We start from the raw sequence: 19,731 nt of genomic DNA on the forward strand, positions 1-19,731 counted from the left end.
AAAATAATAGTGAAAAATAATAATCAATCTAAATAAATAATAATAATGATGATGAAAAAAATAAAAAAATAATCGTGAACAATAATAATCAAATTAAATAAAAATAATAATGATGAAATAAATAAAAAAATTATAGTGAAAGTAATAAATTAAATAATAAAATAATAATGATGAAATAAATAAAAAAATAATAGTGAACAATATTAATCAAATTAAATAAAAAAAATAATAATGATGAAATAAATTAAAAAATAATAGTGAACAATATTAATCAAATAAAATAAAAAATAATAATGATGAAATAAATAAAAAATAATATTGAACAATAATAATCAAATCAAATAAAAAAGAATAATGATTAAATAAATTAAAAAATAATAGTGAACAATAATAATCAAATTAAATAATAAAATAATAATGATGAAATAAATTAAAAAATCATAGTGAACAATAATCAAATAAAATAAAAAGGAATAATGATGAAATAAATAAAAAAATAATAGTGAAAAGTAAACATCAAATTAAATAATAAATAATAATGATGAAATAAATAAAAAAAATAATAGTGAACAATAATCAAATTAAATAAAAAAAAATAATGATGATGAAAAAAATAAAAAAAAAATAGTGAAAAATAATAATCAAATTAAATAATAAAATAATAATCATGAAATAAATAAAAAAATTATAGTGAACAATAATAATAAAATTAAATAATAAAACTATAATGATGAACTAAATAAAAAAATGATAGTGAAAAGTAATAATCAAATAAAATAAAAAATAATAATGATGAAATAAATTAAAAAATAATAGTGAACAATAATAATAAAATTAAATAATAAACAAGAATGGGGATGAAAAAAAATAAAAAAAATAGTGAACAATAATAATCAAATTAAATAAAAAATAATAATTATGAAATAAATAAAAAACTAATAGTGAAAAGTTATAATCAAATGAAATAATAAATAATAATGATGAAATAAATAAAAAATAATAGTGAACAATAATAATCAAATTAAATAACAAATAATAATTATGAAATAAATAAAAAACTAATAGTGAAAAGTTATAATCAAATGAAATAATAAATAACAATGATGAAATAAATAAAAAATAATAGTGAACAATAATCAAATAATAAAAAAATAATGATGAAATAAATAAAAAATAATAGTGAACAATAAAAATCAAATTAAATAATAAATAATAATGATGAAATAAATAAAAAAATAATAGTGAACAATAATTAAATTAAATAATAAATAATAATAATGATGAAATAAATAAAAAATAATAGTGAACAATAATCAAATTAAATAAATAATAATAATGATGATGAAAAAAAAAAAATAATAGTGAACAATAATCAAATCAAATAAAAAATAATAATGATAATGAAAAAAAATAAAAAAATAATAGTGAACAATAATAATCAAATTTAATAATAAATAATAATGATGAAATACATAAAAAAATAATAGTGACCAATAATCAAATTAAATAAATAATAATAATGATAATGAAATAAATAAAAAAATAATAGTGAACAATAATCAAATTAAATAAATAATAATAATGATGATGAAAAAAATAAAAAAATAATAGTGAATAATAATAATCAAATTAAATAAAAAATATTAATGATGAAATAAATAAAAAAATAATAGTGAACAATTATCAAATTAAATAATAAATAATAATGATGAAATAAATAAAAAAATAATAGTGAAAAATTATAATCAAATTAAATAATAAATAATAATGATGAAATAAATAAAAAATAATAGTGAACAATAATAATCAAATTAAATAATAAATAATAATGATGATGAAATAAATAAAAAAAAAAATAGTGAACAATAATCAAATTAAATAAATAATAATAATGATGATGAAAAAAATAAAAAAATAATAGTGAACAATAATCAAATTAAATAAAAAATAATAATGATGATGAAAAAAATAAAAAAATAATAGTGAACAATAATCAAATTAAATAAAAAATAATAATAATGATGAAATAAATAAAACAATAATAGTGAACAATAATTAAATTAAATAATAAATAATAATGATGATGAAAAAAAACTAATAGTGAAAAATAATAATCAAATTAAATAAAAAATAATAATGATGATGAAAAAAATAAAAAAAATAATAGTGAAAAATAATAATCAAATTAAATAAATAATAACAATGATGATGAAATAAATAAAAAACTAATAGTGAACAATTATCAAATTAAATAAAAAATAATAATGATGATGAAAAAAATAAAAAAATAATAGTGAAAAATTATAATGTGATAAAATAAAAAATAATAATGATAATGAAAAAAAAAAAAATAGTTAACAATAATAATCAAATTAAATAAATAATAATAATGATGATGAAATAAATTAAAAAATAATAGTGAAAAATAATAATCAAATTAAATAAAACATAATAATGATGAAATAAATAAAAAGATAATAGTGAATAATAATAATCAAATTAAATAATAAAATAATAATGATGAAATAAATAAAAAAATAATAGTGAACAATAATCAAATTAAATAAAAAATAATAATGATGATGAAAAAAATTAAAAAATAATAGTGAACAATAATAATCAAATTAAATAAAAAATAATAATGATGAAATAAATAAAAAAATAATAGTGAACAGTAATAATCAAATTAAATAAAAAATAATAATGATGAAATAAATTAAAAAATAATAGTTAACAATAATAATCAAATTAAATAAAAAATAATAATGATGAAATAAATTAAAAAATAATAGTGAACAATAATAATCAAATTAAATAATAAAATAATAATGATGAAATAAATAAAAAATAATAGTGAACAATAATCAAATTAAATAAAAAATAATAATGATGATGAAAAAATAAAAAAAAATAGTGAACAATAATAATCAAATAAAATAAATAATAATAATGATGATGAAATAAATTAAAAAATAATAGTGAAAAATAATAATCAAATTAAATAAAAAATAATAATGATGAAATAAATAAAAAAATAATAGTGAAAAGTAAAAATCCAATTAAATAATAAATAATAATGATGAAATAAATAAAAAAATAATAGTGAACAATAATCATCAAATTAAATAATAAATAATAATAATGATGAAATAAATAAAACAATAATAGTGAACAATAATTAAATTAAATAATAAATAATAATGATGATGAAAAAAAAACTAATAGTGAAAAATAATAATCAAATTAAATAAAAAATAATAATGATGATGAAAAAAATAAAAAAATAATAGTGAAAAATAATAATCAAATTAAATAAATAATAACAATGATGATGAAATAAATAAAAAACTAATAGTGAACAATTATCAAATTAAATAAAAAATAATAATGATGATGAAAAAAATAAAAAAATAATAGTGAAAAATTATAATGTGATAAAATAAAAAATAATAATGATAATGAAAAAAAAAATAGTTAACAATAATAATCAAATTAAATAAATAATAATAATGATGATGAAATAAATTAAAAAATAATAGTGAAAAATAATAATCAAATAAAATAAAAAATAATAATGATGAAATAAATAAAAAGATAATAGTGAACAATAATAATCAAATTAAATAATAAAATGATAATGATGAAATAAATAAAAAATAATAGTGAATAATAATGACGAACTAAATAAAAAAATGATAGTGAAAAGTAATAATCAAATTAAATAAAAAATAATAATGATGATGAAAAAATAAAAAAAAAATAGTGAACAATAATAATCAACTAAAATAAATAATAATAATGATGATGAAATAAATTTAAAAATAATAGTGAAAAATAATAATCAAATCAAATAAAAAATAATAATGATGAAATAAATAAAAAAATAATAGTGAACAATAATAATCAAATGAAATAAAAAATAATAATGATGAAATAAACTAAAAAATAATAGTGAACAATAATAATCAAATGAAATAATAATAATAATAATGATGAAATAAATTAAAAAATAATAGTGAACAATAATCAAATTAAATAAAAACTAATAATGATGATGAAAAAAATAAAAATCATAAAAGTGGAAAACAATAATCAAATTAAATAAAAAATAATAATGATGATGAAAAAATAAAAAAATAATAGTGAAAAATAATAATCAAATAAAATAAAAAATAATAATGATGATGAAAAAAAAAAAATAATAGTGAAAAATCATAATCAATCTTAATAAATAATAATAATGATGATGAAAAAAATAAAAAAATAATAGTGAAAAGTAATAATAAAATTAAATAATAAAATAATAATGATGAAATAAATAAAAAAATAATAGTGAACAATAATTATCAAATTAAATAAAAAATAATAATGATCAAATAAATTAAAAAATAATAGTGAACAATAATAATCAAATTAAATAAAAAATAATAATGATGAAATAAATAAAAAAAATAATAGTGAACAATAATAATCAAATTAAATAAAAAAAAAATAATGATGAAATCAATTAAAAAATAATAGTGAACAATAATAATCAAATTAAATAATAAAATAATAATGATGAAATCAATTAAAAAATAATAGTGAACAATAATAATCAAATTAAATAATAAAATAATAATGATGAAATAAATAAAAAAATAATAGTGAACAATAATAATCAAATTAAATAATAAAATAATAATGATGAAATCAATTAAAAAATAATAGTGAACAATAATAATCAAATTAAATAATAAAATAATAATGATGAATAAATAAAAAAATAATAGTGAACAATAATAATCAAATAAAATAAAAAATAATAATGATGAAATAAATAAAAAAATAATAGTGAACAATAATTATCAAATTAAATAATAAATAATAATGATGAAATAAATTAAAAAAATAATAGTGAAAAGTTATAATCAAATTAAATAAAAAAATAATAATGGTGAAATAAATCAAAAATAATAGTGAACAATAATAATCAAATTAAATAACAAATAATAATGATGAAATAAATAAAAAAATAATAGTGAACAATAATTATCAAATTAAATAAAAAAATAATGAGTAAATAAATAAAAAAATAATAGTGAACAATAATCAAATTAAATAAAAATAATACTGCTGAAATAAATCATAAAATAATAGTGAACAATAATAATCAAATTAAATAAAAAATAATAATGATGAAATAAATTAAAAAATAATAGTGAACAATAATAATCAAATAAAATCATAAAATAATAATGATGAAATAAATAAAAAAAAATAGTGAACAATAATCCATTTAAATAATAAATAATAATGCTGAAATAAATAAAAAAATAATAGTGAACAGTAATAATCAAATTAAATAAAAAATAATAATGATGAAATAAATTAAAAAATAATAGTGAACAATAATAATCAAATAAAAAAAATAATAATGATAAAAAAAATAAAAAAATAATAGTGAACAATAATAATCAAATTAAATTAAAAATTAATAATGATGAAATAAATAAAAAAATAATAGTGAACAATAATCAAATTAAATAAAACAAAATAATGATGAAATAAATTAAAAAATAATACTGAACAATAATAATCAAATTAAATAATAAAATAATAATGATGAAATAAATAAAAAAATAATAGTGAACTATAATAATCAAATAAAATAAAAAATTATAATGATGAAATAAATTAAAAAATCATAGTGAACAATAATCAAATAAAATAAAAAATAATGATGAAATAAATAAAAAAATAATAGTGAAAAGTAAAAATCAAATTAAATAATAAATAATAATGATGAAATAAATAAAAAAATAATAGTAAACAATAATCAAATTAAATAAATAATAATGATGATGAAAAAAATAAAAAAATAATAGTGAAAAATAATAATAAAATAAAATAAAAAATAATAATGATGATGAAATAAATTAAAAAATAATAGTGAACAATAATAATCAAATTAATTAAAAAATAATGATGAAATAAATAAAAAAATAATAGTGAACAATAATAATAAAATTAAATAATAAATAATAATGATGAAATAAATTAAAAAATAATAGTGAAAAGTTATAATCAAATTAAATAAAAAAATAATAATGGTGAAATAAATAAAAAATAATAGTGAACAATAATAATCAAATTAAATAATAAATAATAATGATGAAATAAATTAAAAAATAATAGTGAAAAGTTATAATCAAATTAAATAAAAAAATAATAATGGTGAAATAAATAAAAAATAATAGTGAACAATAATAATCAAATTAAATAAAAAATAATAATGATGAAATAAATAAAAAAATAATAGTGAACAATAATTATCAAATTAAATAAAAAATAATAATGATCAAATAAATAAAAAAATAATAGTGAACAATAATAATCAAATTAAATAAAAAATAATAATGATGAAATAAATTAAAAAAATAATAGTGAACAATAATAATCAAATTAAATTTAAAAAAATAATGATGAAATAAATTACAAAATAATAGTGAACAATAATAATCAAATCAAATAATAAAATAATAATGATGAAATAAATAAAAAAATAATAGTGAACAATAATAATCAAATAAAATAAAAAATTATAATGATGAAATAAATAAAAAAATAATAGTGAACAATAATCCATTTAAATAATAAATAATAATGATGAAATAAATAAAAAAATAATAGTGAAAAGTAAAAATCAAATTAAATAATAAATAATAATGCTGAAATAAATAAAAAAATAATAGTGAACAATAATCAAATTAAATAAAAAATAATAATGATGATGAAAAAATATAAAAATAATAGTGAAAAATAATAATCAAATTAAATAAATAATAATAATGATGATGAAATAAATAAAAAAATAATAGTGAACAATAATAATCAAATTAAATAAAAAATAATGAGTAAATAAATAAAAAAATAAGAGTGAACAATAATAATCAAATTAAATAATAAATAATAATGATGAAAAAATAGAAAAATAATAGTGAAAAATAATAATCAAATTAAATAAAAAAATTAATAATGATGAAATAAACTCAAAAATAATAGTGAACAATAATAATCAAATTAAATAAAAATAATAATGATGAAACAAATAAAAAAAATAATAGTGAACAATAATAATCAAATTAAATAAAAATAATAATGCTGAAATAAATAAAAAAATAATAGTGAACAATAATAATCAAATTAAATAAAAAAATAATGAGTCAATAAATAAAAAAATAATAGTGAACAATAATCAAATTAAATAAAAATAATAATGCTGAAATAAATCATAAAATAATAGTGAACAATAATAATCAAATTAAATAAAAAATAATAATGATGAAATAAATTAAAATATAATAGTGAACAATAATAATCAAATTAAATTAAAATAATAATGATGAAATAAATTAAAAAATAATAGTGAACAATAATATTCAAATTAAATAAAAAAAATAATGATGAAATAAATAAAAAAATAATAGTGAAAAGTAATAATCAAATTAAATAAAAATAATAATGATGAAATAAATAAAAAATAATAGTGAACAATAATAATCAAATTAAATAAAAATAATAATGATGAAATAAATAAAAAATAATAGTGAACAATAATAATCAAATTAAATAAAAAATAATAATGCTGAAATAAATAAAAAAATAATAGTGAACAGTAATAATCAAATTAAATAAAAAATAATAATGATGAAATAAATTAAAAAATAATAGTGAACAATAATAATCAAATAAAAAAAATAATAATGATGAAATAAATAAAAAAATAATAGTGAAAAGTAATAATGAAATTAAATAATAAAATAATAATGATGAAATAAATAAAAAATAATAGTGAACAATAATAATCAAATTAAATAAAAAATAATAATGATGAAAAAAATAAAAAAATAATAGTGAACAATAATAATCAAATTAAATTAAAAATAATAATGATGAAATAAATAAAAAAAATAATAGTGAACAATAATCAAATTAAATAAAACTAAATAATGATGAAATAAATTAAAAAATAATACTGAACAATAATAATCAAATTAAATAATAAAATAATAATGATGAAATAAATAAAAAAATAATAGTGAACAATAATAATCAAATAAAATAAAAAATTATAATGATGAAATAAATTAAAAAATCATAGTGAACAATAATCAAATAAAATAAAAAATAATGATGAAATAAATAAAAAAATAATAGTGAAAAGTAAAAATCAAATTAAATAATAAATAATAATGATGAAATAAATAAAAAAATAATAGTGAAAAGTAAAAATCAAATTAAATAATAAATAATAATGCTGAAATAAATAAAAAAAATAATAGTGAACAATAATCAAATTAAATAAAAAATAATAATGATGATGAAAAAATATAAAAATAATAGTGAAAAATAATAATCAAATTAAATAAATAATAATAATGATGATGAAATAAATAAAAAAATAATAGTGAACAATAATAATCAAATTAAATAAAAAATAATGAGTAAATAAATAAAAAAATAAGAGTGAACAATAATCAAATTAAATAATAAATAATTATGATGAAATAATTAAAAAAATAATAGTGAACAATAATAATCAAATTAAATAAAAAAATTAATAATGATGAAATAAATAAAAAAATAATAGTGAACAATAATAATCAAATTAAATAAAAAATAATAATGCTGAAATAAATAAAAAAATAATAGTGAACAATAATAATCAAATTAATTAAAAAATAATAATGATGAAACAAATAAAAAAAATAATAGTGAACAATAATAATCAAATTAAATAAAAATAATAATGCTGAAATAAATAAAAAAATAATAGTGAACAATGATAATCAAATTAAATAAAAATAATAATGATGAAATAAATAAAAAATAATAGTGAACAATAATAATCAAATTAAATAAAAAATAATAAGTAAATAAATAAAAAAATAATAGTGAACAATAATCAAATTAAATAAAAATAATACTGCTGAAATAAATTATAAAATAATAGTGAACAATAATAATCAAATTCAATAAAAAATAATAATGATGAAATAAATTAAAAAATAATAGTGAACAATAATAATCAAATTAAATAAAAAAATAATAATGATGAAATAAATAAAAAATAATAGTTAACAATAATAATCAAATTAAATAAAAATAATAATGATGAAATAAATAAAAAAATAATAGTGAACAATAATAATCAAATTAAATTAAAATAATAATGATGAAATAAATAAAAAAATAATAGTGAACAATAATAATCAAATTAAATAAAAATAATAATGCTGAAATAAATTAAAAAATAATAGTGAACAATAATAATCAAATTAAATAAAAAATAATAATGCTGAAATAAATAAAAAAATAATAGTGAACAGTAATAATCAAATTAAATAAAAAATAATAATGATGAAATAAATTAAAAAATAATAGTGAACAATAATAATCAAATAAAAAAAATAATAATGATGAAATAAATAAAAAAATAATAGTGAAAAGTAATAATGAAATTAAATAATAAAATAATAATGATGAAATAAATAAAAAAATAATAGTGAACAATAATAATCAAATTAAATAAAAAATAATAATGATGAAAAAAATAAAAAAAATAATAGTGAACAATAATAATCAAATTAAATAAAAAATAATAATGATGAAATAAATAAAAAAAATAATAGTGAACAATAATCAAATTAAATAATAAAATAATAATGATGAAATAAATAAAAAATAATAGTGAACAATAATAATCAAATAAAATAAAAAATTATAATGATGAAATAAATTAAAAAATCATAGTGAAAAACAATAATCAAATAAAATAAAAAATAATGATGAAATAAATAAAAAAATAATAGTGAAAAGTAAAAATCAAATTAAATAATAAATAATAATGATGAAATAAATAAAAAAATAATAGTGAACAATAATCAAATTAGATAAACAATTATGATGATGAAAAAAATAAAAAATAATAGTGAAAAATAATAATCAAATAAAATAAAAAATAATAATGATGATGAAATAAATTAAAAAATAATAGTGAACAATAATAATCAAATTAATTAAAAAATAATGATGAAATAAATCAAAAAATAATAGTGAACACTAATAATCAAATTAAATAATAAATAATAATGATGAAATAAATTAAAAAATAATAGTGAAAAGTTATAATCAAATTAAATAAAAAAATAATAATGGTGAAATAAATAAAAAATAATAGTGAACAATAATAATCAAATTAAATAAAAAATAATAATGATGAAAAAAATAAAAAAATAATAGTGAACAATAATAATCAAATTAAATAAAAAATAATAATGATGAAATAAATTAAAAAATAATAGTGAAAAGTTATAATCAAATTAAATAAAAAAATAATAATGGTGAAATAATTAAAAAAATAATAGTGAACAATAATAATCAAATTAAACAAAAAAATAATGATGAAATAAATAAAAAAATAATAGTGAACAATAATAATCAAATTAAATAAAAATAATAATGCTGAAATAAATAAAAAATAATAGTGAACAATAATAATCAAATTAATTAAAAAATAATAATGATGAAACAAATAAAAAAAATAATAGTGAACAATAATAATCAAATTAAATAAAAATAATAATGATGAAATAAATTAAAAAATAATAGTGAACAATAATAATCAAATTAAATTAAAATAATAATGATGAAACAAATAAAAAAAATAATAGTGAACAATAATAATCAAATTAAATAAAAATAATAATGCTGAAATAAATAAAAAAATTATAGTGAACAATAATAATCAAATTAAATAAAAATAATAATGCTGAAATAAATTAAAAAATAATAGTGAACAATAATAATCAAATTAAATAAAAAATAATATTGCTGAAATAAATAAAAAAATAATAGTGAACAGTAATAATCAAATTAAATAAAAATAATAATGATGAAATAAATAAAAAATAATAGTGAACAATAATAATCAAATTAGATAATAAATAATAATGATGAAATTAATAAAAAAATAATAGTGGAAAGTTATAATCAAATTAAATAATAAATAATAATGATGAAATAAATTAAAAAATAATAGTGAAAAGTTATAATCAAATTAAAAAATAAAATAATAATGATGAAATAAATAAAAAATAATGAAGTAAAAAAAATAATAGTGAACAATGATAATCAAATTAAATAAAAAATAATGATTCTGATAAAATAAATAAAAATAAAAGTGAATAAAAATAATAATGATGAAATAAAAAATAGTATTGAACAATAATAATCGAATTAAATAAAAAAATAATAATGATTAAATAAAAAAATTACAGTGAACAATAATAATCAAATTCAATAATAAAATAATAATGATGAAATAAATAAAAAAAATAATAGTGAAAAGTTATAATCAAATTAAATAAAAAATAATAATGATGAAATAAATAAAAAATCAGTGAACAATAATAATCAAATTGAATAATAAAACAATAATGATGAACTAAATAAAAAATAATAGTGAAAAGTAATAATCAAATTAAATAAAAAATAATGGTGAAATAAATAAAAAAATAATAGTGAACAATAATAATCAAATTAAATAAAAAATAATGATTATGATAAAAAAATAAAAAATAATATTAACAGAAATAAATAAAAATGAAAAATTATAATATAAATAGAAAAAATTAAAATAAAAAATAATATAATAAAAATAAAAAATAATAAAAAGTAGTAATAAAAATAGAAAATTGTTCCTTCTTTCTAGTTTGAAATACAAGTCCTCTACTCTCTACTTTATATTTCCATACTTTTAGGGAATGGCTGGACCCATAGCCTCAACTAGAATCCTCTGTCTCATGTGACAAACCTCCATGGGCTTGTCTTCATACTCCTGGCTTGCATTGAGCCAGATCTTCCATTTAACTTTTGCTAGTGCTTTCTGATTAGTCACTTGAAGATCTTGTGGTTCGTGTCTAATCACTATGATCTTCACTTATCTATTCCTAATTCCAGTCCCTGTTTTCTGACTATTCTGCTTTTCTGGTCCCATCCCACTAAAAGCGCATTTTTCTAATGTAATTATCCTTTGCATATAGTCTTGTATTCCTTCTAACCTTACCATTGTCACGTTTGCTCATTCGACTACATGTTTGTTAGGGTTTGCAACAATTTCAAAGTCGTCCTCTAGGGACCTTTTCAATTCTGCCCATTTTCAACTTGCATTGCTTAACATGAGTTTGTTTTTTAATTGTCCAACTGAATTGTCCTGTGTTGTTAAGAGAGTTATCTGACATTTTCCCCCGTCTACTGCTCTGGTAACCCTACAATAAGATTATAAAAATTTGAGTATATCTGTATTTTTGGGTTATCTTATGTGCGTCATCGTTTTTCAAGCAGAAACATAAAAGAAAAATATCCAAATTTTTCTTTTCTTTTCCTTTATATGTGTTAACTCAGCTAGATCTCTTTTCTTTGGGCTATATATGTGACCTGCTTTGTTCAGGTGGACTCGATTCGAGATCTGTGCATGTCAAATAGTTGAGCTTTCACCACTGATGATATCAATCTTGACAACCTGACCCCATCGTTCAGTGCATTTGCTACCAGCTGTCAAATGTGCGTTTGCAAAACTTGAATGCATGACACCAATAAAACTCTTGTCTATTTTACTTTCCAAATCATGTGATGCCATGTGGAGTTAACATAATTAAAAGACTCTCATATCCAAACTTCAATTCTCACAATCTATATAATGTAAAGAATGTAACAGACTGTTTCCTACAACACCAAGCAAAAGCAATATGTACTAATAACAATACATATCAAAATGAGGTGGAAAGTTTAAGAGAAACCTCCATGTAAATGTAGAAAATTATACATAAATGTTAGCCATGGCATTCACTAACAAAACAGCAGATATTCTGAATGATGAGCAACTACTAAGCATACCTAGTATACTATTTAACACGATATGGGACCCATTAATAATAAGCAATGAATAATATTTATGTACATATACATTAATATATATATATATATATATATATATATATATATATATATGAGAGAGATTATGTAGTAATAGTGATAACATCTCGAACCAGAATATTTCCTAAAATTCGTACTAGGATTGTCTTGTAGGATCCGTGGTGCTATGGTGAGAGTACTTGGTAAAATTCAGTTGTAAGTTACATACTCTTAGTCATTGAAGTTTCAATCATCAGTGGGATTTAAAATGGAATTTGAAATTACATAGGAATTCTAGCAGTCATCGCTAACGATATAAGAGCTTGCTAATCTAATGTACTAAATAAAGACTTCTGTTCAGAATTCTGTACATAATTCGGAGTTGAAAAAAAAGTTGCCAAGTTCAACAAAATACACCCAAGATGAATCCAAATAATATAAATAATCCTCATAAAGATTTTAGTTAAAGATTTTTAAATAGAAACACATTGAATATTTGAAAATAGAAACACATTGAATATTTGAAAATAGAAACACATTGAATATTTGAAAATAGAAATACATTGAATATTTGAAAATAGAAATACATTAATTTTGCTAACTAACCAGTATTGCATAAAACTATAATCATTTTATTTTGAATTTCATCAATAATAAATGTTTTGGATATTTTTAATAAAAATCAACAAAGTAAATTGAATTTTATCACATGACATGTATGTTTTCAATTTTTTTTATATTTTCAGAATTTGCAACAATTAAAAGAAATCCATTAATTGATAAGTTGGACTTTTCTCATTGATGATAAAAAAGGTTAAAAATAATTAGAAACTTCATTGTCTAAAGTTGAAAAATCTGGATGTGACTTATCAAAAAGTTTTTATCTAATTTGGAAAAAAATTGTTCTTATAACGGGTGGTTATTATCAAGTATAACACTAAATTGCACCCCCCAAAACAGTGCCGTTTAAATAAAAAAGGGTTAAAAAGGATCAACATGATAAAAAATTTCTTTATCTAAAATGTCTAAAGTTGAAATTTATTAGCGTCACACACATACTCCATTGAGTTTTATTTTTTTTTAAATCAGATACAAAACAAAATGAGAGACAATGAACGTACGAGACAGAAAACACATTCTTGTGAAGTATGTGGTTCTTCTTTTGCCTGGAAACACACTTGGTTGCGTCATATGAAAACACATACAGGAGAGAAACCACATTCTTGTGAAGTATGTGGTACTTCTTTAGCACAGAAGTCAACTTTGTTTACTCATATGAAAACACATACAGGCGAAAAACCACATTCTTGTAAAGTATGTGGTTCTTCTTTTGGACGGAAGTCACATTTGTTGGGCCATATGATAACACATACGGGAGACAAACCATATTCTTGTGAAATTTGTGGTTCTTCTTTTGCAAAAAAGTCAAATTTGTTGACTCATATGAAAACACATACGGGAGAAAAACCACATTCATGTGAAGTATGTGGTTCTTCTTTTGCACTAAAATCACATTTGTTGAGTCACATGAAAACACATATGGGAGAGAAACCATTTTTTTGTGAAGTATGTGGTTCTTCTTTTGCATGGAAGTCATGTTTGTTGAGTCATATGAAAACACATACGGGAGAGAAACCACATTCTTGTGAAGTATGTGGTTCTTCTTTTGCATGGAAGTCATGTTTGTTGAGTCATATGAAAACACATACGGGAGAAAAACCACATTCTTGTGAAGTATGTGGTTGTTCTTTTGCACAGAAGTCAAATTTGTTGAGACATATGAAAACACATATGGGAGAGAAACCACATTCTTGTGAAGTATGTGGTTCTTCTTTTGCACGGAAGTACTATTTGGTTCGTCATATTAAAATACATACAGGTGAGAAACCATATTCTTGTGAAGTATGTGGTTCTTCCTTTGCATGGAAGTCAACTTTGTCGACTCATGTTAAAACACATACGGGAGAGAAACCACATTCTTGTGAAGTATGTGGTTCTTCTTTTGCACTAAAATCACATTTGTTGTGTCATATGAAAACGCATACCGGAGAGAAACCATATTCTTGTGAAGTATGTGGTTCTTCTTTTGCAGAGAAGTTAACTTTGTCGACTCATATGAAAACCCATACAGGAGAGAAGCCGTATTCTTGTGAAATATGTGGTTTTTCTTTTGCACAGAAGTCAAATTTGGTGAGTCATGTGAAAACACATACAGGAGAGAAACCACATTCATGTGAAGTATGTGGTTCTTCTTTTGCGCTGAAGTCAACTTTGTTTTATCATATGAAAACACATACAGGAGAGAAACCATATATTTGTGAAGTATGCGGTTCTTCATATGTAAGGAAATCACATTTGTTTAATCATATAAAAAAACATACAGGAGAGAAACCACATTCTTGTGAAGTATGTGGTTCTTCTTTTGCACAGAAGTCACATTTATCACGTCATATGAAAACACATACGGGAGAGAAACCACATTCATGTGAAGTATGTGGTTCTTCTTTTGCGGAGAAGTCAACTTTGTTGAGTCATATGAAAACACATACGGGAGAGAAACCATATGTTTGTGAAGTATGCGGTTCTTCATATGTAAGGAAATCACATTTGTTTAATCATATGAAAAAACATACAGGAGACAAACCACATTCTTGTGAAGTATGTGGTTCTTCTTTTGCACAGAAGTCACATTTATCACGTCATATGGAAACACATACGGGAGAGAAACCACATTCATGTGAAGTATGTGGTTCTTCTTTTGCGGAGAAGTCAACTTTGTTGAGTCATATGAAAACACATACGGGAGAGAAACCATATGTTTGTGAAGTATGCGGTTCTTCATATGTAAGGAAATCACATTTGTTTAATCATATGAAAAAACATACAGGAGACAAACAACATTTTTGTGAAGTATGTGGTTCTTCTTTTGCACAGAAGTCACATTTATCACGTCATATGAAAACACATACGGGAGAGAAACCACATTCATGTGAAGTATGTGGTTCTTCTTTTGCGGAAAAGTCAACTTTGTTGAGTCATATGAAAACACATACGGGAGAGAAACGGAACCTTCCAAAGAGACAGTTTATCTCCTCTACTATTTTGCTTGGCAATTGATCCTCTAAGTAAGCTTCTAAAGAACTGTCAAGGTGCTTATAATCTAAGCTACAGCACCCAAAGAGAATCCTCCAAGTTAATAAACCAGTTATTTTTCATGGATGATCGTAAGCTGTATGCTAGCTCGGATAAGGATTTAGATCATCTACTGAAAATTGTCCACACTTTTTCTAATGACATCAAAATGAAGCTCGGGCTGGATAAGTGTACTATGTGTACTCTGAAAGCTGGCAAGAAGATATCTACTGAAAATATACAACACGATGAAAATAGTGTAATCAGAGAACTGGATGAACAGGAAACATACAAATACCTCGGCATTGATGAAAATGAGTCCATCCAGCATTCCAATATGAGAGAGAAACTAAGCTAAGAATATCTATGCCGGGTAAGAAAAATCTTCAAAACCGAAATCACAAACAAGAAAAAAGTTACGGCAATTAATCAACTTGCCATGCCAGTACTAACATATAGTTTTGGCATTATTGACTGGCCTCAGAAAGACATAAATTGGCTTGACACAAAGACAAGGAAGATGTTAACCTTGTACCGAGTTATTTATCGAAATCAGTGCATGCCTCGTTTGTATATACCCAGGCGAGAAGGAGGTATGGGACTCTCGGAAGTCAGTCACTAACACAGAGCCACAATCGTCAGCATAGGTCAGTACATAATAAGTTCCTGTAACCCCAAGCTGATGAAAATTAAAGACCATTATCAGAATCGAGCAAGTAGCACAACATCTATAACACAACCTGCCACTCATTTTGGAAAAGATTGCCTTACAAATGATACTGAGAACCCAAACAAGCCTGCCACTGACATAGCCCAGAAAAGTCAGAAAAATACATTAGCCAGTTCCATAGTGTTAAAACAGAAGAATGGACCAACCATAAACGGGCAAAATACCTACCGACTGAAATATCCCAAGAATATATTGATAGGGATGGTTCCCTGGACTGGCTCAAAAGAGGATCCCTCCATTACGACCAAGAGAGGTTCATATTGGCTGCACAAGACCAGGGCCTCATGACAAACACTTTCAAAAAGATGTGTGGTCTAAGCAACAATAATAAATGCAGGTTCTGAAGCATTTAGGTTGAGAGTGTGAGCCACCTGATTTCTGGTTGCAAAGTCCTACTTGGAGATTGTTATTATACAGATCACTATAATGGGGTTTGCAAATACATTCACTGGAAGATAGGTAAGAAACTCAACATTCAGTGTAGTAAAAACTCCTGGGAACATATACCCGAACGAACAGTTGGGAATGACAACTACACTATACACTATGACTACATAATCCTTACTGCTACATATCTAGAAAACGCAGCTGTTAAACCAGATATAGTGATTTGGGACAGAGCAAACAAAAACGCGACCGTAATAGAGGTCAGTGTACCCAATGATACAGGGCTTAACAGAGCTGAGAGGGAAAAGATAACAAAGTATCAAGGACTTATGTATGATATGAAACGAAATTGGAAATTAAAAGACGTTTCAATTATACCAGTCATCATAGGAGCAACTGGGCTTATGAAAAAGAACTTGAAAAAGCACATAGCAAGCATACCCGGTGAACCAAGTGCAAGGGAAATACAAACGATTGCACTGAAAGGGACGGCTAGAATCCTGAAAAGATCTCTTGGTTGGACTCACTAAAATAGGGGTAAATGTCAGACATCTGGTTGGATGTCCCATCCCCTAGAAGAAAAACAATTTGAAGCACACACACATGCTCGCCAAGTAAACAAAATAAGAAAAACTAAAAAGCCATGTGGCTTTTCACTAACCAGAAAAGCATGATTAGGTTTATATTTTTTCTCTCAAAGTTTCATGGTATGAAATTCACAAACAGTCTCCCGTTGTATGTATATCTCGTCTAGTCACATCCAATCAATTTATTCATTTTACAATAAAAATTCCACATTGAGTTTTTAAACCCATGTTTTATTTTTTATTTACGTCACATCCAATAAATTTATTTATTTTACAATAAAAATTCAACATTGAGTTTTTAAACCCATGTTTTATTTTTTATTTACGTCACATCCAATCAATTTATTTATTTTACAATAAAAATTTAACATTGAGTTTTTTAAACCCATGTTTTATTTTTTATTTACGTCACATCCAATCAATGTATTCATTTTACAATAAAATTTCAACATTGAGTTTTTAAACCTGTTTTATTTTTCATTTACGTCAATGAAAGTAAATCACAGTTTTTTTCTGTAAAACGAATAAATTGATCGAATGTGACGTAAATGAAAAAAATAATCAATCAATGTATTTATTTTACAATAAAAATTCAACATTTTTAAAACCTATGTTTTATTTTTTATTTACGTCACATCCAATCAATTTATTCGTTTTACAAAAAAAATATGTTTTATTTTTTTCATTTACGTCACATTCGATCAATTTATTCGTTTTACAGAAAAAAACTGTGATTTACTTTCATTGACGGTACATTCAATCAATTTATTTTTTTTACAATAAAATAGAATAATGTCAAGTTTTTTAAGCTTTCTTTTATTTTTTACATTTACGTCACACCAATCAATTTATTCGTTCTACAATAAAAAAAATTAAACATTAAGTTTTTAAAAGATTTGTTTGCTTTTTTTTATTTATGTCACATCCAATAAATTTATTCGTTTTATAAAAAAAGAATAAAAAAACTGTTTGATTTTATTTCACATTCATCACGTCGAATCAATTCGTTTTTACATAAAAACGTCAAGTTTTTTTAAAGATTTGTTTGATTTTTTTATTTACGTCACATCCAATCAATTTATTTGTTTAACAATTTCAATAATCTGATTTTTTACATTTACGTCTCATCCAATCAATTTATTTGTTTAACAATTTCAAAAATCTGATTTTTTACATTTACGTCTCATCCAATCAATTTATTTGTTTAACAATTTCAAAAATCTGATTTTTTACATTTACGTCACATCCAATCAATTTATTTGTTTAACAATTTCAAAAATCTGATTTTTTACATTTACGTCACATCCAATCAATTTATTTGTTTAACAATTTCAAAAATCTGATTTTTTACATTTACGTCACATCCAATCAATTTATTTGTTTAACAATTTCAAAAATCTGATTTTTTACATTTACGTCACATCCAATCAATTTATTTGTTTAACAATTTCAATAATCTGATTTTTTTTATTTACGTCACATCCAATCAATTTATTTGTTTAACAATTTCAAAAATCTGATTTTTTACATTTACGTCACATCCAATCAATTTATTTGTTTAACAATTTCAAAAATCTGATTTTTTACATTTACGTCACATCCAATCAATTTATTTGTTTAACAATTTCAAAAATCTGATTTTTTACATTTACGTCACATCCAATCAATTTATTTGTTTAACAATTTCAAAAATCTGATTTTTTACATTCACGTCACATCCAATCAATTTATTCATTTTACAAAAAAAAGAATATTTTTGTTTTTTTTTTCCATTACGTCACATCAGATCAATGTATTCGTTTTACTGTCTGATTTTTTTCATTTATCTCACATCTAGTCAATTTATACGTTTTACCATAAAAGTATGTTTGATTTTTTTTTCATTTATGTCACATCCAATCAATTTATTCGTTTTACAATAAAAAAAAACTGTTTTTT

The 19,731-nt window shown here is 19.4% G+C and overlaps 1 protein-coding gene across 1 annotated transcript; it reads left to right on the plus strand.

The window, feature by feature from the left end:
• Positions 1–13,679: 13,679 nt before the first annotated feature.
• On the plus strand, positions 13,680–18,083 carry LOC145270702 (uncharacterized). The gene has a single exon (XM_080126320.1). It carries the CDS (start codon positions 14,059–14,061, stop codon positions 16,072–16,074), a length of 2,016 nt encoding a protein of 671 aa, XP_079982446.1. The 5' UTR covers positions 13,680–14,058; the 3' UTR covers positions 16,075–18,083.
• Positions 18,084–19,731: the final 1,648 nt, after the last annotated feature.

This window comes from Euprymna scolopes, chromosome 46 (genome assembly GCF_053919585.1).
Source record: "Euprymna scolopes isolate OS-2025 chromosome 46, ASM5391958v1, whole genome shotgun sequence".
Lineage (NCBI taxonomy): Eukaryota > Metazoa > Mollusca > Cephalopoda > Sepiida > Sepiolidae > Euprymna > Euprymna scolopes.

Bases quoted from the DNA above. Each gene is read 5' to 3' on its own strand.
- LOC145270702 (XM_080126320.1), top strand. From the start codon at position 14,059: ATGAGAGACAATGAACGTACGAGACAGAAAACACATTCTTGTGAAGTA.